This window comes from Peromyscus californicus, unplaced genomic scaffold, assembly GCF_007827085.1.
Source record: "Peromyscus californicus insignis strain IS unplaced genomic scaffold, ASM782708v3 Scaffold_11__1_contigs__length_118956290, whole genome shotgun sequence".
NCBI classification, from domain to species: Eukaryota; Metazoa; Chordata; class Mammalia; order Rodentia; family Cricetidae; genus Peromyscus; species Peromyscus californicus.
The window spans coordinates 86,955,898-86,976,565 of record NW_026294402.1 but is presented as its reverse complement, the minus strand read 5'-3'; the positions used below and the strand labels follow the sequence as shown (position 1 = coordinate 86,976,565).

At 39.0% G+C, this 20,668-nt stretch overlaps 1 protein-coding gene across 3 annotated transcripts in view; it reads right to left on the bottom strand.

Moving 5' to 3' along the window:
• Nucleotides 1-20,668, bottom strand: part of Plod2 (procollagen-lysine,2-oxoglutarate 5-dioxygenase 2) — a 75,799-nt gene that overhangs the window by 15,922 nt on the left and 39,209 nt on the right. For all 3 annotated transcript variants that reach the window (XM_052716867.1, XM_052716875.1, XM_052716883.1), the window contains exons 4-10: nt 16,164-16,327; nt 12,922-13,034; nt 10,741-10,804; nt 8,925-9,022; nt 5,980-6,081; nt 3,444-3,569; nt 1,852-1,973 (exon numbers count right to left, since the gene is read on the bottom strand). In XM_052716867.1, coding sequence (XP_052572827.1) covers nt 1,852-1,973; nt 3,444-3,569; nt 5,980-6,081; nt 8,925-9,022; nt 10,741-10,804; nt 12,922-13,034; nt 16,164-16,327 — 789 coding nt within the window. The remainder of the gene's footprint in view (nt 1-1,851; nt 1,974-3,443; nt 3,570-5,979; nt 6,082-8,924; nt 9,023-10,740; nt 10,805-12,921; nt 13,035-16,163; nt 16,328-20,668) is intronic.

Sequence of the window (20,668 nt, the reverse complement as noted above, 5' to 3'; positions counted from 1 at the left end):
ATGTTGAGAAGGAAAATAAAATAAGTATTAGGTAAAATTTCCTGCTTGGAAATATTAGCATAAAGCAAACGTAAGTAGGAATATTCTGATGTATTTTCCAATCAAAACAGCCTTGATATTGAAAATGACTAATTCATCTACACATATATCCGTAGGTAGAGATCACTACAATTTTAGGCCAAATGAGATATATATTTGAAGTCACTAAATACTTTAAGGCATAAAAACATTTAGGAGCCACAGGGATGAATCAGTATGTAATAGTGGTTGCCGTGCAAGGATAAGAACGTATGGCCCAGATCCATGTAAAAAGTCAAGCATGGTCTGTCACCCCAGTACTTCAGGGACTCAAACAGAGGAGGTGGCTAGGACTAGCTGGCCTCCAGCCTGGCTCCAGGGAAGTGAGAGATGCTATCTCAGGGGAAAAGGTGGATATTGATAGATAAGGACATCTGATGCCCTGCTCTGGCTTTTGCATACATGATAGGTGCACACATACACCACACATACAGAACATCGGGTAACAATGGGAATTTGTGAAACTTAGGTTTTCTAAAAGAAAAAAAATAACTTACCCCAATTTATTTATATTTTATATTACTTTTTACATGCAAACAGATCGATACACAAAGCGAAATACTCTATCACCAATAATTCAGATTTTTAGGGGGTTGGGGTTCCGTGCGTGCGTGCATGCGTGTGCTCACGTGTGCGTGTGTGTGTGTGTGTGTGTGTGTGTGTGTGTGTGTGTGTGTGTGTGTTGATGAGATTAATCCTAGCCTTATACATGCTAAGACACCAACAACTTCGTTTGAAAGGAATTACAGAGATAAAGTTAAAGGCTCCTTAAGTATTAACATTTTACACTTGATTGCACAGAGTGCTTTTTAAGACAGTTATGTCCTGCCTGATCACTGAAAATGTTTTTCCAGGAGAGACTGCAGTGTTTTCAACAGGAAACCAAGGACTGAGCCACCGATGATACCATGAAAACCTCCACATGCTAAGGCTTCTGCATTTAGGATTCTCTGGGCTGCTTCATCTTTCCAGCCTCACAGCTGGACCCCCTGGCCACTTTCTGCTCAAGTACATTTTTTCAAACTAGCTACCAAGCAGGACAGTTGATGGGAAAACTTACAACAGTTATTCAAACCATCAGAGAGAGTAAGTCCCGAATGGGGATTCAAGGGATTGCCCAATGAATTGAGTTAGGGATATGGGCATTTCTGACTATTCTAAAGTCCTTCCCAAGAAGAAACCCTGGCTGTGAGCTGGACTTGCACAGTACAAGGCGTGAGAGTCAACAACAGACAAGAATGTCTCCTGATAAGAAGGCACAGCATCCTTGCCTTCTTACAAGCAGCTCTCAAAAAGCAGTCAGAGCATCAACTTGGTGTTCACTAAGATGCGACTGTTCAGTGAGGAGAGTTTTACAAGCACTCTACTGGAAATATTAAGGGAAAAAAAGGAGCTCTCTGAGTATAGAATATTAGCAATGTTAAGCAGGAACACACATATTCCCCAAGGAGCTTTACTACACAGCCTCTGGATGATGAATTTAAATGTAAGCCATTCACTATTAGTCATAATATTCATTTATGTTTTGTTTAAATCTTTATCTGAAGTTAATTCATAACGTGATTAAATATTTTGACTCGGTTTAAAGAAAAATGTAAGTAACTTCCATGGCCACTCCTGTGTATACCCACCCAGAACTGACTCCTATGTCTGCATGGTTGGCCTACACATGCAAAGAGGTGCCTTGTAACTTTAATAGAATAATTTGGGGGATTTTTTTTCTTAAAGTTCATCTACCAGAATAACAACTCAATATATATTATACAGACATACATTCCCATGTTCCTGGCTTCCGCTTGACTTAGATTTTCTTCTGGTCCTACTATTTTTATAGTACTGATTTCATGCTTAGCTTTATCAAAAAATACTTTGATGTCCTTTTCATGATAAACCTCCTGTAACAGATTTTAAATATAAAAATTAGAGAGGAAACAGACAACCTGAATTGTTCATAAAGACAATGCTTCACACTCAAAGTGTAACTTACATAATTCAGTTACTGAATTACAGAAAATGCACTTAACTATCACTTGAAAATTCACACAAAAAACATAAAATAGGTTGATATCAATATCTAAAAGGAGAAGTTGCTTCAAAGTTATTTCAGTGCCTGCTCATAGGTCAAATCCCACAATAATACTTAAATCCTAGTCATTAAAAATAATTCTAACTGAAAGGGAAAAAAATCTTGCTGCCTAAGAATCTTAGATATTTGCCATAAAAATCCAGAAGAGAGGCTTATTAAATGTAACAGATATTAGTCTATGAAAAATAAAACAATAATCTTTGAAGCCAAAGAGTGCAATTAATGACCACATACAAAGCTGTCTTTAGACAAAAAGAGACTACTTAACAAATTCATATTGACAGACAGTAAGCAATGTAAAATCACTGATTAAGGAGGACTCGTGACTCAGCTGTATTGATGTTCAAGTGGATTCCCTCTCCAGCAGCCGTGTGTGAGCCGTTCTATATGCATCCTATCTCACTCTGCCTTCTCAAAAGTGCTGTCACAGCATGGTAAGGTCAGCTATCACATAAGGCTGCATGACACAGCCTTGAACAAAATGGTAAAAACTGACGTGAAGGAATTTAAGGCCATTTGAAAGCAAGTAAAAGGTCAACAAAAAGCACAATAACAGTATAAAAACTGTCTGTGTTAAGTATCTATGTTGTGATTATTTGGGGACAGCAAATGTCTGATATAAACTCTTTGAACTTACTAAAGGTAGGTTTCTGAAATTTTAAAGTAGTCTCTGGAAAAAAATGATTATAAGACACCCGAAAAAAATAATAGTTAAACAAAAACCTATTACCACAAAGTAGAAAACAACATGCTTCGGGGCTATCAACTTTTTCTATATGGAGTAAGAACCAACTTTCAACAGAAAGAAATAACAACAAATATTGACAGAAATGACTATGTTTAAATTACATGTCTGGGAGGATCTGAATGTCTTGCAAAAATAACAGTATCGAGTTTCTCTGGTGAGAGGCATGCCACTTTGAGACGGATGGAAGCAGAGTTCTGGAATCATGTCCATTCTAAAGCTATGGTATTATTGCTACAAAAATCATCAATGGCCAGTCTATAAAAGAAAGCCCCAAAGTCACCCCAATGCAAAGGAACACAGGCTCTTCTGCACATCCTCATAAATTATGCTGACAAGCTATGTGAACATGGCTGATATGCAGCCATTTTGATCTATAGAAACTGTCAATTTCATGTGGCTCAGCCTAATATTAGATTAAACTTTCAATTCTTCACACATAATAGAAGTAAAATATTCCACTTGGTTTTTAGGGGCAGGAGGAGTTGCTTCAAAAAAATTCTCACATTCAACACTCAAGACTGAAATACTTACTTTATTATGAATAAAGAGTTTCAGTGCTTCTTTGGGATAATCCAGTGTTAACAATAAGTCCAGGAATCGAGGTAGAAAAGGGGTTGGTTGTTCAATAAAAATACCTATTGTTACTTTTGGATGGACCTATGTTTTACAGTAAACACAAAAGGAAATTATGATCAGTATGATTTTAAAATCTATTCAAATCTTAACCAGTACCACGGGGGGGGGGGGGGGGGGGGGGGGGGGGGGGGACAAACAACCACAAAATAAAACAAAACAAAACCAAGAAACACAAGACTTTGCCGTCCGCATACTCACTAGACTCGCACCAACCACTGTCGGTCCTCTAACACAGCACGTCAATATCTAGGAAGCCAGTCACAGTGATTCCACTGAACTACCTCTTGTTCCTGTGACTTGGACTTATAACTTTTTTTTTTAATTTTATTTTTTTTTATTTTGCAATACAATTCAGTTCTACATATCAGCCACGGATTCCCTTGTTCTCCCCCCTCCCGCCCCCCCCTCACCTTTCCCCCAGCCCGCCCCCCATTCCCATCTCCTCCAGGGCAAAGCCTTCCCCGCAGACTGAGATCAACCTGGTAGACTCAGTCCAGGCAGGTCTAGTCCCCTCCTCCCAGGCCGAGGCAAGCGACCCTGCATAGGCCCCAGGTTTCAAACAGCCGACTCATGCAATGAGCACAGGACCCGGTCCCACTGCCTGGATGCCTCCCAAATGAACTTATAACTTAAAGAAAGGTATTATCCTATTCACCATATGGGTGACATAGGACACAGCCTACATAAGTGATCCACTTCCTTCAGGGCTCCTCTGAAAGAAGCCGAATGCTGTTTTGAAAAATTCTATTAAAAAAAAAAATCAGAGTTCTAAGTCAGGGATGCTGCTTACTGGTAGAGTGCCCACCTATCTCTGGGCATGGAGAAAGAGGAGACGGGAAGAAAGGAAAAAAGAAAAGGAGGGGTATGGAGAGGAAGAGGGAAGAGGGAGAGGAATGATCTCATCTTATTAACAGGCTTTGCTGCTTTTACTTTTTTTTGGCATGTTATTTTATATAAGAAAATCTACTTTGACTAATATATTATCTTAATGAAAACATTTTTATATGTTTTCTTAAATCCACTTTCAGCATGTATTAGGTGTAGTTTCTTTCATTTATTCTTTTATATGAAAACATCTGTAATACACATTAACCTATGGCAGTCCATCATCTTCTCTTGTGTGTTTAATTCAAATATCCTAATTGCCTTAGAAGTTAACCATCCCATATTTATACACAAGCAAGATAAAACTCAGAGTAGGAATATAGAGCCATTGCATGGCTCTGTTTTAATTTTTTTAAATCGTAACAATGGGAGTTAAATATTTATTAAACTAATTTAAATATTAAATTAAAAATGTATCTAAAATATACACGTGGAGGGCCAGCAAGACGACTCAGGTGGTCAGGTGTTTGCCCCAAGCTTGACTATCTGACCCACAGGACTCCTGTAGTAAAAGAAGGAAACCAACTCTAATGAGCTGTCCTCTGGCCTCCACACGTGCAGACAGAATGTGCACACCAACATGTACACAAACACATGCACACACATAGCATAAATGAATAAAAATTTAATTTTACCCAGTAAGAAACTGCAATGACCCACATCTAAACATATGCTATAACTGGGATCTTAACTCCTACAAATATTTCATTTCTATGTCACGATTGCATGATCACTATGTTTTAAAAACTACAGACTTTTATTATATTTAGGAATAAATCATTTTCCCTTTGTAGAACATTTTAATAAGTTTTAAGTCAAACGCAGTTGCAAACCAAATTATTAACATGCAAAAAAAATTATTTATATGCTGAATAAAAACCTCAACACTAACATTTTATCCTTGAACCAGAAAGTTTAAATTAGAAGGGAAAATCCAAACAGAAGGAATTGATTCTCCTTCCAGAGGACAACACCATTTTCTGCAAAAAACATCAAGACAAGCGTTTAAACATATCCATGGTGCAGATTCATTCAGAACTGCTCTGGCCCTCTTTCCAAATAGGAAACATTTAGTTTGTTGCTTCAAAGTCTGGCCAAAAAACCTTACTTTCAAGTGACATAGAGCTCTATTCAGAAGGTACCAAATGTAGACAATTTACTTTTGATCCTCTCTTCAGGCAGTGAGGAGAAATCAAGCATTTGTTTAGGGAGTTCCAGGGCTCTGTGCTGTGGGACCCTGCTGCCACTCCACAGCGGCGACAGTCACATGTCTGGGGACTTTCTTTTTACCAGTGCTGCTCTGACTTCCCTGGCAGGCTGTAGGTGCTCAGTACCCTTACGGCAAATGAGGTCAACTGTCAGCTCTTAGTGCTTTCAAAACAATTCAAAAGACAGGCTTCTAGATTCTAAGTCACTGTACTTTTACATTATAAAGCCATTACCAAATATACAATGGAAACTATAAAACAATCTGCCTTTTTCCTGAGTCACATTTCATGACAATGTAGATTTTTGATACAAGCTCATACAAATGAATTCCACTTACATCTACTGTAGACAAGTCAATTGTGTCAAAGTCACAAAGAGTGCAGCCTTTTTCCTGTGTCCATGAATTGGGGACATAGTTTCCAAAGTAATTCAGGAGAATCTAATAAGTGCAGGAAAAACAGATGAACAGAAGCAGTCTTTACCCACCAAGTTCTCACTATATAATCACACAGCTGCACAGAATTCTGTCTGTACCTGGTATAATCCCCTAGCCACACTAACATGTATCACCAACATATATACGTTAAACAAAGCTTTCTTCAGATGATGAATCATTAAGTGCTACAAACTATTTCTAGAAATGTCCAAGTTGTTATAAAAGATGCAGCAGATCATAGTATTTGATATAATATGATGTAAGGAATAATACTAGAAGTTACCATTGTTAAAAAAAAAAAAAGACCAAACAAACAAACTTTTAAAGGAGCAAACAAGACATTTAGACAAACCACCATGAGTTCTGTGTGCAGCGATGAGATACATGTGTTTAAATGTCCAGCACAGACATGTGCAGTAAATGGGGAAGGGGTAATGGGATCTCTCACCAACACTTCACACAAAACAAAGAGTGAGGCCACTTCATCACCAAAGAACATTAAGATATTTCTGGAGACACATCTGTCAGCCAGGCTTTGGGGCACTGCTCAGAGGACAGACACAGCAAGGGATTAATACAGTCACTCCACAAACCAAGGAGAAGCTAAAGTGTAAGCTGCTCACCCACCTGACAGGGTACCTCCTCCTTGACCAGACCCTCTCTTCTAAGCATCTACTGGATTCATTTCATTTTGTAAAAACTGATTTTATGTTCTGAAGGGTAGCCAGTAACAGAAGGAAGAAGGCACAAGAAACAAGTACACTATGATTCCCTTTGTGCCCTCAAAATACCTCAAAACTCTCTGAAATTGGGACACTGCAGAAGATATTCATTCTCCAGATGTATATGTAACAAAGTTACTACATGTTTTGCAATTTTGATACCACACAGTGTCCGTTGTAAATTAACATTAGCATTGTAAGAACATACCTCAAATCCTCATTATGCTTATATAATTATGTTATTTGCTTGTTTGTTTTTGTTTTTGTTTTGAGACAGGGTTTCTCTGTATAATCTTGGATATCCTGGAACTCGCTTGTGTAGACCAGGCTGCCCTGGAACTTGGAGAGATCCACCTGCCCCTGCCTCCTCAAGTGCTGGGATTAAAGGCTTGTGTTACCACCGCCAGCTAATCATGTTTTTGTTTGTTTGTTTTAACATGGCAAAAGTAAGACAGTCAAAAGAAAGAGTCAAACATATTAAGACAGCAGTGAGAGCACATAAAGAAGTGCTTCCAAGGTATTTGCAGTTTCTTAAGCCCCTAAAGTACAGCACAGATGAGGGTTCTCATTCAGCCATTTTACCAGAGTCCTTCCCCAGGTCTATCCAAGTATTTCAACTGCATTGAAGGTGCTGAAATCAGTAAGCTCGGCATTAGGACAGGAAAGCCTTGGTGCTGCCTAGATGCTATAGATGTGGATACACTGAACCTCTGCAAACCTGAGACCTGGACAAGCGTCACCAGGGCACTTGCTTTGGATGACATGGTAACTCAGAAGTCAGAAACCATATGATCATGACAGTCATTATGACATTTCAAGAGTCAGTATGGCTGGGCATGGTCAGGTACACCTTTAATCCTTGAACTCCAGAAGGAGAAGCAGACAGATCTCTTTGAATTCCAAGTCAGCCTGGTCCACAAGGTAGGTGCCACGCTAACCAGGACTACACAGCGGCACCTTCTCAAAGGGGGTAGGGAGCAATGGTAGCATTTACAATGCGCAATAAAAACAGACACAGAAAGTACTTCTGATTGTCAAATAACAAGTGAGCATTAAAATAAAAGTTATATAAAAATGTGCCCCTTAATACATGTTACTTGGAAAGGACATGAAAAATGTAAAGTACAAAAATACATAGTCTTCATTAGAATATCCTTGAAAATAATTTTTAAAAGGACGTATAAGTCCCTGAAATTAAAAATCCTCACAACATATCAGAACTGACACCTTTCCCACTTAGAAATAATATAAAAATGTAATATTTATGCCATGAGTTAGTCTACTAGATTCCCTGTATGAATATGGAAATAGCCAAGTCCTAAGGGGTAAAGGACCAAGGGGCGTGGCTTTCACTTTTCAGAACTGAAGTCTGTTTTTGTAACTTTCCACCTTCTGCCCTTTATATCAGGGGTAATTAAGATATTGGGAAACAGTACTTTTGATGGGAAATGTCCTTGTATTTGTCATCCCATGGCAGAGATTACTCATCCCCTCCCAATTCCCATACACCAGGGCATCTGTTTTCCTCATAACAACTGTAGACGTTTCTGCTGGCCACCATGGAAGGTGTGGAAAGCGGCTTATGGGGGCGAGGCTGCCTTGGGCTTCTGGGCACAGGGTGCTAGTACTTTCCTGAGTCCTCTTCAAAGCACTTCCAAATATGGTGTCATCTGCACTCACAGAGAGCCTACCCCCACCCCTGTCTAGCCATTAGTCAAGGTCACAGTGGCTAAGCACTGATTTGGGGGCATGGATTAAGTCATTGTTTTTATTATAGATCAAATTTGAAGAAATTATTTCTTTTCACGTGTAACACAGGTGGTTATTCTAGACTCTCTGAGCAATTAGAGGAATAAGGCTTGCTCTCCAGCCCTCTGGCCTTTACTGTTCCTAGAACAGTAGACACTAAAGTGAAGTATCTACCTATAGAATAAAAGGTCATTCTCTTGCTAAGAGAAAATCCTGTTTATTTTAAATCAGACGCTACCCTGCAGAAAAGACAATGTAAATAAACTGTTAACACTCAAGTTTTCCAGTTGTTTTTAAAGAGAGGATGGCTCTCCCATGTTGCTCCACAGTCTGACCCTGAGACATAGACAATGAATTAAGGGCACAGGTACTCACTTTGGTGGGTCCGTTTCCATTAATTACCACTGGCAGTGTTTCATAAAATGTATTCTTAACTCTGCTTTTAGCATTTTCAAATTTTAAAACCACTTCATCTGGGTTCAAAGGAGAAAAGTTTGTGTTAACTTCAAACATTTGTAGGTCTATGGATTTCCAAGAGACATAATCACATTTTTCAGTGCACAGAAACTATCTTCCCCAAGTCAGTAGTTTTCAAAATTGAAGGACCGTGCAGACAGACACAGGCTGACCTCTAACCAAATGCCTGAGCACTAAGCCAGGTTGTCGAGTGCTTTGCTGGTCCCTGACCTGTTTTCCTAGCAGTGTGACACCAGCTGGATGTACTATCACAACTTATCCACCTGTAGTGGACCCAGACTGGCCTTGAAGGGTTATTCTAGAAACGGCAAGCAATGTGTGTATGGTGAAGGCGCATTTGCCCAGCATAAACAAGACTTTCACAGTTGACTGGCCATCTGATAGATGTACAGCACTCAACTGGCCTTCTGTGACAGTCCAGAAAAACAGAGAGGATCACGAGAGGTGCTGTGTTTGTATATCTGGTTCCTTTCCTCACAGTTTTAAACACTACATGCCTTCTATCCCAAGAATCTAATCACTCTACGGGCAGCACCATGAACTGTATAGAACTATAACATATTCTTAATTTTTAAAGTAATATGCATTAATAGATAAAAAATATTGACTTTTAGTACATAGATTAATGCATTGATATGTCATACTAAGGTATATATATATAAATAATATCAAGGATACTCACAAGTATGTACATGGGCAATCTGTGCAGATGTACTCACACATGCTGGAATGTTCATATCTGTGTGTATACTCACAAGTATGTACGTGTGTGTACAAGTTCTGTCTGAGTAACCAAAAGTGTGTAGTTGTATGCATACACTGTGTGTTTACTCATAAGTATGCAGATGTATTCACATGTTCTTTGAGCCAGTACTTAAAAATGTGCAGGGGTACATACATGCTATGTGTGTACTCGTGTGCAGGTGTGTACTCATGTGCACATACACTCTGCATGTGAACTCACAAGTATGCAAACACGCTTGTTTGTGTATTCACAAGTGTACATGTGTGCCCATATGCTCTGTGAGAACGTACTCACATATGTACTGGTATGTACACATGCTTTGTGAGTGTACTCACATATGCAGGTGTGTGTACACTTTGTGCATATACTCATAAGTGTACATGTGCTATGTGCACATACTGTGGGAGTATATAACACATGTATAAGTGTGTGTGCATACTGTTAGAGTGTACTGACTTATGTGTTAGTGTGGACACATACTCTAAGTATACACACACAAGTCCATGTGTGTACACATACTTTGCATATGTACTTCCAAGTGTATCAGTGTGTACATGCTCTTTGTATGTACTCATAGGTGCACAGGGCAAGGGTGAGTGAGCATGCTCTGTAGGAGTGCACATGTGCTCTGTAGGAGTGTATTCATAAGTGTGCAGGATGAGCACACAGTGTACTCTTAAGTGTGCAGGTATACACATACACTATGAGTGTACTCAAAAGTGTGCACAGACTGTGCAGATAGTCTTGAGTGTGTGGGTGCATGCACACACTCTGCAGGAGTGTACTGACATCAGGAAAGAATTTTTTCTGAACTATATGGAAACATCAAATTAAATTCAGTATTTGATTTTTCTTTTTTTAACATTTTAAAGGTTGCCACCTTGGTCATAGCCCCCAATGTTCTAACACAGGAGAGAATGCTGAAAATAGGCATTCACATCCATGAGAAGACAGTGTGGGCATCTGTACCTGTAGCTCCATTCAAGGCCTGGAAAATTTTGCACTTGTGATCCAATGTGATGTTAAAAGCTTCCTTAAAAATAAAAATAAAAAAAAAAGGAAAATTGGTTAACATTGACAATTACAACAGAAACAGTCAAACAACAATACAGTCATACAGATATATCGTGTATTAATGAAACTATTCAGGTGTCTAAGACAGCTCAGAAGGTGCGAGCACTGTGGAACACACACGTGGGCCCTGCTCCCCTGGTGACAGTGTGGAGAACTCCCAACTCAAGGAACATTACAACTGCATCAGCAGTGCACAGAAAATGCACAAAACATTACTTCACATTATTTAAATACCATTTGTTTCAAGTTACAGTTTGCTTTTTCTCCTCTGAATTAAAGATTAAATCAATTTTATGAACTTTCTCTATAAAGTCTGTGGCAGACTTGGTTCTAACAGTCCCCAGATTTTCAGTATGGCCTATGTCTTTGTAAAAGCAAGAAATATCATTTGTGTTATGTGCAGTTACATGGTAAGTTGTCCAGAAAAGTAAATGCACTTCCTGACCCTTCTTGAAAGGCTAGCTAAGGAGAGCTCGTGAATTTAAATGGCCTTTTTTTTTTTTTAAACTATCATGCATTTTCTCTGCCCAGAATATGACTGTGATGACTGGAACTCCAGTTGTGATTCTGGCTACCGAGGACACACTGAAATATGCACTCCAGACTATCTATGGAACAGTGAAGAGCTACCTTGCTTAAAAGCTGAACACCACTGTTACAGCCAATGCTCCTCTTATTTTTAGCATGTGAGAAGGAAAAAATAAGCACATGGACAAACACCTACCTTATTTAGCCCACTACTATTTTTAGTTATTTTATTTGTGATAATTATAGTATTTTTATTAGGAAATAAGGCTCTGTCTCTGGCCCCTAGAATCTCAGGCCACAATCTCTGGAATTCCATGATCTATTCATTCCATAATCTACACTCTAAAGCACTCTGTTTTTCTGCTCCCCCTTTTTTGGCTAGTGTGTATATGTGGTGTGTGGGTGTGTGTGTGTGTGTGTGTGTGTGTGTGTGTGTGTGTGTGTGTGTGTGTGTGTGTGTGTATGTATGCATGTGCACGCATGCTTGTGTGTGTGCTTGCCTAGGTGTGAGTACAAATGTATGTAGAAGCCAGAAGTAGACACTGAGTATCTTTCTCAATTGCTCTCCACCTTCTATGGAGGCAAGATCTCTCACTTCAGTCTGGAGCTCACCACCTCAGTTAATCTAGCTAGCCAGCTTTCTCCAGGGACCTCTAGTCTCTGTTTCTCTGAACTAAGACTACAGGTGAGCCTGCTTGGCATTTACGTGGTACTAAGAATCCCAACTTGGTCTTCAAGCTGACAAGGCAAATGTTTTATCCAGTGAGCCATCTGCTCAGCCTCTTTGCAAACATTCTTAGTCCTCCAGCAGGCTATAAAACACAATGAGATCTATCTTCATAGGACCATGTCCAAAGCTATATCTACAATTCCAGCAACCTGGACAATGGTGAGGCACCTCAAACTCCAAGGGACAAGTCTTACAGAGACGTCCATTCCAGTGTGACAAACTTTTTGAGTGGGCTTATCCATACGTCATTTCAAAGTACCAATCAAAGTATGGCCAGGTATCGCGGTAGGCTTTTTAAACTGTTACTGATAGAACATCGTGTCTTAATGACAGATGTCTGCTCCAAATATGACATCATTGTCTGGTACTGTTTTTGGTCTCCAGGCTCAGAAACTTACTGGCTTTACTCATTCTGATATTGAGAGACCTGGCAGTAAGTATACAGCAGGTGAGGCTACACTCTAGTAGAGGTTGGCCCTGAATTTTCTAGTCATTTGATGTGTTTCCACATAATATGGTGAATAACAGGGTCTTAAACCTACTTTTTTCCTCTCTAATGAACCTAAGTTGGCAATATCTCAGTCACTGAGAGATACAGAGACAATCAGAGAGTTCACATACCCAAAGAAGGAAGGGAGACCAAGGTCACCTACTCACTGCTTGTTCCAGGGACCTGTACTGTTTCAACTGTGATATTAACAAAAATAATCTGCAATTCAGTTTCCCCAAATCCTTTTGTTTCTGACCACTTCATTGAGGAAAATATAAAAGTCAAAGCAGCCAAAACAGCAATGGAGAACTTGCAAGCTATTCCTTACCCTCTTCACTGGATCGATGTAAATTTTAGTGTAAAAGAGCTGATCATCATCATTATCCTGCAGATTCCACTGCTGGACCACATGGTTGATGTATGGAGCATAGCCTATGAAGCCTGCAATACACAAACACAGCGGAGAGCTCAGATTCAAAGACAAAAATGCATGTCAACTTAGTTCCACTGAACAGCTGACAAAGTTGTAAAGTCATGAGGTCCAACACACATGTATGTGTGCTATGATGGAGAGACAACACTAATTATAATACAAAGGAAGATAATCAAAGATGCTTTTAAATATATGCATTCCTGAAGTTAACTGACCAATAAGAACTTGCTTTGCAAGGTTCCTAAAGGAAGGCTAACTAGGGACAGAGCAGAGTAAGATGGAATTCCTCTAGACCTTGTGAATTGCTCTTGAACCCACTGAAAAGGAACCACTGCTTCCGAATGAAGGAAATGTCTCCTGCTGTGCCAAGATTCCAATGTAGGCAAAGAATGTGGGTTGTCACCAACTACAAAAATCCTGAAGAAACTTTCTATCTAGGGAATTTGGGGAATGTTTTCCATTACTTGAAACCAGTCTTACTGTCCCTGGTAGACCGTTTTCCTGGCTAGATTTTACATGTCATTGTCTGGGAAAAGGAAGTCTAAAATTGGAGTGTTCCTCTTGGCCTTCGAGCCTATGTGATGAATCTGCCAATGGCATGTATCTATAAAGACAGAGACAACAGGATCATTTTCTAAGTCTTGCCCTGAGTTTCAGACATGCAGCCAGCTGCTCTGCTTCATTGACAGACAACACTCACCACACACAAACTGAACTTTTAAAAAAAAGATTTATTTTTGCCTGCATGTTTTTATGTGAGCCATGTGTGTACAGGTGCTCATAGAGGTCAAAAGACAATGTCAGATCCCCTTGAATAAGAGCTACAATACTTATGAGCTGGTCGATGTGATGTGGGTGCCAGGAACTGGACAAACAGTGAGCATTCAACCCCAGAGCATCTCTCCAGCCTGACAATGTATTTTTCATAACTATAAATGATCTCGAATAATAAAAAATACTGATGTAACATTTTCCAACGGCTTATATTATTGTCTTATAAAAAATTGTTTCCTTACCCTTCTCCTAAGACCAAATATCTCAAAAGAAATGAAATAAAATTACAATCAGATGCATTCATAATTTATTTTTTCTATTAACATGTTTTAAAAGTAACTGGTACATTTTTACTAAGTCATAACTCATGTCCTTTGAAGGTCTCTCACAAACTGTCTGAAATCACACACTCTGACTGCACTCACTCATGCTCCCTGCCTTCTCTCTAATAATTCTGACTGTAGAGAGAAATCGAGTGCTTTACCTCCAAGGACTTGCCCTGTATTAGGTCACTGGCAAACAGCAGCACTTACTTGCTAATGTCTGTTGATTCCACAGCACAGATTCTCATGTGCATGCCACTTCCAGGAAAAAATTAACTGAATACAAAATATAACCTAATCCAAAGCTATACAGCTCCGTTAAAATTTATGTTTTAAAAACCTCTAATGTGGGTCAAATTGTAAAATGAACTATGTACTGTGACTGAGAGCTCGACAGTTCAGTGGCCAGGGCAGAGGAGCAGTGCCATACCTGGGGCAATGGCTCCAGAGGAGAAAGAAAAATGGGCAGCCAGCTCAGTAGCAGGGCAGTGATGTCAGCAGACTAACATGGCAAAGCCTAGACACTGACTTGAATGCAACAATGCCCCTCAAGGATGGCAAACAGTCTGGTAAGATATACAAGGGTCAAGAGACCCCAAATGCATGGACAATATGTGTTGGAATGGAGGAAAGAGGGCTCTAAAAAGCACAGGCTGAAACCTGAAGTCTCAGAGGTCCATACAGACTGAAAAGTTCTAAATTACGACTGTAGGGAGAATTGCTGAAATGAAATACAGATGTAAATGCTGAGCTTGAGTCACTACAGAGAAATGACTAGCTTGCTAACAGCTACATCACCACAGATGACTAAGCAATGTCTGCAACCTACACATGCTTACCTCAAACAGCATTTACGGAGCTGTCTGAACAGGATCCACTATCGATTCAAAGACCACTCCAAACATCCATTTCCCAATATGGCTTGCAACTAGACCTAACTTATCTCTCTGCCATGCTCTAAGACACACTATACTGGTAAACTGTCATGTTCTATTTAAGCTTGTTGAACAGCTAAGAGCCCTCTCTTGTGTCAGATTCAAGCATGTTCATGTCAAGTGTATCCAAAACCACGTCCTGGGCCAGGCTGACCCCTGGCTCTGAAATGGGAAAACCAGTTAACAGCTAAGGGAGTAAACACACTGTTTAACTGAACAGCTTGAAGGTGAAATATTTCCAACATTGGTTACTACTGTTTCTCCCATAACACAAAACTCAGGACAGTGGAAACAGGAAGCCAGCTCACTGATGGAGGGATTCTCAGGAACCCTGCCCCACTGCGTCTCCCCCAGCCAACTTCTGCTGGATGCAGATTTGACAGTGTTAGCCTCCTCTGCACTCTCAGCCAGGCTACTGCTGCATATTATAAATGGCTAATTTGATGTTTGATGTTTCTATCTGCAACTTTCTCTTTTATTTTTGCTTTTATATACCAAATCAACTCACTCATTTGAAACCAAAAGTATGGTTTTCACACATTATTCTTATACAGAATACATCCTCTATCCTACCTGATCATTCTTTCTGTCTATGTGTTTACAGTGCAAGGGAAACACAGTGTAGTCACAATATGCCCAAGGTCAAATTTTCATTTATCATTAGAGGAGTGTATTCGATCATGGTTATTTATTCTGTGGTGACTCACATAGAGAATGTAATACCTCTGTACACTCAGACACTATTTAAGATTTTGGCTACAAAAGTCAAAACAATTAATTCCATACAATATATTTTAAAACAGATCACATTAACAAGTGGTTCTTTTTAATCATGTGATTACAGATTAAACATGAACTTTTTCAAAGTAAGCTTATTAAACTTAATATCCTAGACCCAAAATCTTTCAATAAATGGTAATCAGAAGACATGACTTCTCACTTGCAACATGGAAGCTCAGACATCCACACGGCCTAGATACATGGATATGACACGAGAATGACTTTTCAGCTCTAAACTGCACATGAGCTCTCAGAATACTTCATAGATCATGGTTGTGAAGCTGGCACAGCCTCATTTATTTCTCATTCACAGCATCATTCATACCTCCTGAATTCAGGTAGCGTTTTCCAATGTGCACTACAGGGTACTTGTCTGCCAGCCGCTTATCTGGCCATAGAATTCCGTCAGCTGCAAAGACGATTTTGTGATTCAGTTTTTGGAACTTTCTTAGGAGTTCTTCAGGCCCACCAGCAAATACAACATCAAAACTGTTTAAAAAAGAAACAAACATGCTTTAAAATGCATGGTTCAGAATTCAAGCACATAACCAAAAAAAAAAAAATCCTTAAAAAACAAGAATTTAGAATCCTAGGATTAACACAGCTGTCTAGAGAACACATCAGACAATCTCCTTCCAACTCACATATGAATTACATTTGATTTTGATTTTACTATGTATTCACAAATGAAATACAAACATGTCCTAATTTTCATTATAACAGATAACTTATCTCCAAAATAAAAATTGTAAAGTCAGTGTGCAAATGTTACAATTCATATAAATTAATGGCACAGGCATGAACATAAAAGTTTTCATCTTAACAGTCAAATATTTCAGTAATATGTGTACCAATCTATTATTATCTCTGAAAAACTGGTTTTGACAAATGTCTCACATAGGCATCAGTGCACATTTAATAGCTGATATACTATGTATTATGGAACGTATTCAGGCATATTCATCTTTTTAAAGCTCTATAAATTTGAATCAAGGTAAAAGTTAATAATATAATTTGAGGTCTAATGTTTGACCACATTTTTTCCCTGGACTTTATTTGTTCAGTGCTAACTCACCGAACCACAATGTAACAGAAAATTAACTGTAAAAACCTCTATGAGGAATGTAAACTCTCCGCAAAAAGTCCCGGCTTATTCCAACCTCAAATTTACCTGTATTTGTTTTTACATCAGTGTACGTGAAAGCCAAATGCCTGCAGGACACTAAGAGAATGGTTATCTTAGGTAGCAAACATGAAGGGCAAGCTCATGATCTTGACTTCTGCAAAGGGCTCCTTAGCTAACACTTAGATGCACTGTGAGGACCTGTCAGGAAGTACACAGCTGCTCCATCTATGCTCTCCATCTGTATTTACTGGAGATGGACATGTAAGATTTAATAATGTATAGTTTAATGTATTTATATTGTTTTTTCAAAGTAACACATTATCACTCATCTCTACAATATATTTTTAAAAAGCCAAAAAATATTTGAAGTAACTTTTAGCAAAACACTGTAAGTTTTTGTTCTCCATTAGGCTCTTGGCAGAGACAATCCCTGTCCCTTTAACAGTGTCAAGGCTCATGTCTAAGTTGAGCGCATGGCCATCCTGCTTAGAAAGTACTGTGAGGGAAGACGTGCCACACGACTCACTCTATCCAGCACAGTGGAGAGGAAGTAGGTTGCACCACCGCCAGGTCCTGTCCTTTGAAAAGGACACTGCCCACACCACTCTGCTCTGTCCTCCGCACAGGGAACAGTGCTGACTGGAGAAAACACGTGCTATATCTTTACAATATAGACCAACTGACTCAAAAATGAGTTCAAACTTGCACAACTAAATTCTGGAATTCTGCTAAACAAAATTGGTATTTACTAATTTATTTTGAGACAAGAGTCTCATTCTATAGGCCAGACTGTCCCTAAACTTGAAATCCTCCTAGCTCAACCCCCGAGGGCTGAAATTACTTGTACAATCCACCACTCTTGTTATCTCCTCATTCTTTAATAATAGCTGAAAGCAATGTTGAAATCAGTTCATTTCTTTTCACTTGAAATCATTCTAGAAAATTTAAATTTTATCAGTTACTTTTATTTCTACTATGAAAATATTGTACTTCATAATTAAATTTGTTCATGAATATCCAGATAGGCAGACTAATACAGAAAGATTGCAGATACATAGGTACATAGTGGAATTTTGTTTTTCTTTTCAGAGTCAATAAGCGAGATGCTGTTAGCACTACTGAGAGCATAGTCAAAAAGTCTATCACATCATGTATGGAAGGCTGCCAGTTGCAGGCTGAGCCCAGCTTTGCTGCCAGCCATCAGAGTACCAAACCAGTTATTTAATCTGGTTTAATTTCTCAGTTTTAAAGCAGAAGGGAAGTGTCTATAAATGTTGTTAAATAACATTTGCTTGCACACTGGAAGTACTGCATAAATTAGCAAACACGGTAGTCTCTGGTTATTAGCTGGAGGAGGGACTGCTTAGGAAGCGGACACAGGAAAAGTCAGTGTAAGCCTGAGTGTTTAAAATAAGCTCTAAAGATATGAGTATTTTTAAACAATAAGCTTCAAATCTCAATAAAATTATTCTGACTGACATCTCAAAATTAACTTTTTGATGTGTTTATTTAAAATTAAACAAACTAACCTGATTTACAAAACAAAACAAATACACTTTTCAGTTTAATTGACTTCATCAATCTTACCTTTAACATGCTTGTTTTATTCCAAAGTACGTGTGAAGTGTGTGTGTGTGTGTGTGTGTGTGAGAGAGAGAGAGAGAGAGAGAGAGAGAGAGAGAGAGAAAGAGAGAGAGAAAGAAAGAGAGAGAGAAAGAGAGAGAGAGAACGAGAAAGAAAGAGGGGGTGGGAGACGTGGAGAGAGAAAATAAGACTGAAGATGAGGCCAAAAACTCAAACTCTGAGGGAGGTATACAGTGAGCCTCGGAGGAAGCCAAGACAATTTCTGAAAACAGTAAAAAATATAGCTTGGTATGTCAAAGAACCAAGGTTTAAAATCTAACCTTAGAAAATTTGTAAGTAGCACCATATACTCAAAAGTTACGAAAGAGGTTGGGAATGTAACTTCAGGTACAGCACTGGCCTAAGGAGAAGGAAGGCTGGCAAGGTTTGATCCCCAGCACAGCCCCAAAAAAGTCACAGATGCCATTTGGAAAGTGAATGTTTTCATCTTTGAAATTGTAGTGAAGGACAAAGATATTACTGTATCTCAGACTATTAATGAAGCCAATAGCTTATAAAAGGAAAAAGTATGAAGTTTAATTTGATAATTTAGCACTTTATAAACATTACTTTTAAAATGCAATTCTTCTAAAGCACAAGAAAAGGAAATCATTTTCATACAATTCAAGTGAGAATATTACATTGGCTGAAAATATAAAATATTTCCTTTTTTGAGAAAGGATCTTATTTAGCCCAGGCAAGCGAAGAACACACTATGAAGCCCAGGCCCCGGCCCTGAACTCATGATCCCTCTCCCTTCACCTCTCAAGTATTGGCATTTCCAGCAGGTGCCACCACACACAGCTAAAAAGGTAAGGATGGTGACATTTTCCCCATTTATTCTAGCAGGTGTCATTTCTGTTTAAATTCCTCAGAAAATATCTTTGAGCCTATTTAAAACTTCTCAAAATGAAAGTTTTTCTACTTAAAATTATTTGAACCACAAAAATGTAAAAAAAAAAAAATTTCTTAAAAAAATGAATGCAAAGAGGTCATAAAAATAATTCTCACAGGAACTCAGTCCCTTTAAACATGAAGAATAAAATAAAACTTTCCACATTTAAGCATAGTAAATAGCCCCAAGTCCTGCAAAACCCATAATACTGAACCCAGACATGTCACAGTTCTATCTCCAACAGGTCATTGGGATTTTATGAGTGTTTGTCCTTCTGTGTTATTTCTCTGGTACCTTCAATCACAGTTACCCATACTGGAAGAAATTCCATCCTTCATCCTGGACAGCCCTCTTCATGACAGCTTCCATCAAAATCGATGTGCCTTGTCTTACTAATTCCACCTTACATCTACTATTCAACTCCTCTCCCAGAAGACAATGACCCTGATTGACTTACAGACCCCACAGGCTACACAGGCACTCTCCCAGGGATCTACCACCCTCTGCCATACACACTCCTGGCTCAGATAGTCTCTTGAGGTACCACACCCCTGAGTCAATGAGTAGTTTCTAGCTGTGGCCTAAAATAAGAGTCACCGAATATTTACACTGGCTTGTAGAAGACAGTTTGGACTCTGAAGGACACATAGACTTGGTCAAAAAATTTAATTCTGCCAGGTTAGTACAAAAGTAGTCACAAGACCTAAGAAAATGCAGATCTCAAGCTACAGAACAATGTTTGGCCACACAAAACCCATTTATGGATACCTGTCCTATAGAATAAAATGTAAATTCAGGCTCACACAAGTAATCTCCATGTACTATCCTATTCAGAAGCTAATCTCAGTTCTTTCATGTGGGATCACGTGTGTCATCATAATGAGCATCTACTCAACATGTATTTTCTAACTGGGTCCAAGCCATTTGCCTTCAAGGCCCATTTCCAATGTCAACTCCTCCAGACACCAACATGGCAGGAAAATATCATTTCTTTCCAGCTACCTTTCATTAGCCTTTCCTTCTCCTTACTCACCCAATATTCCTTCTATTTTATGCACCTAGTCAAAAAAAGCCTCTCTTAAACCAGGCTGCATCTTTTCCTTTATAAGCCAGACTCATGACTTTACCATCTGTACAGGCCCTCAGCTGAGGATCTTGAAGATACTCAGCAAATGTCTGTTGAACA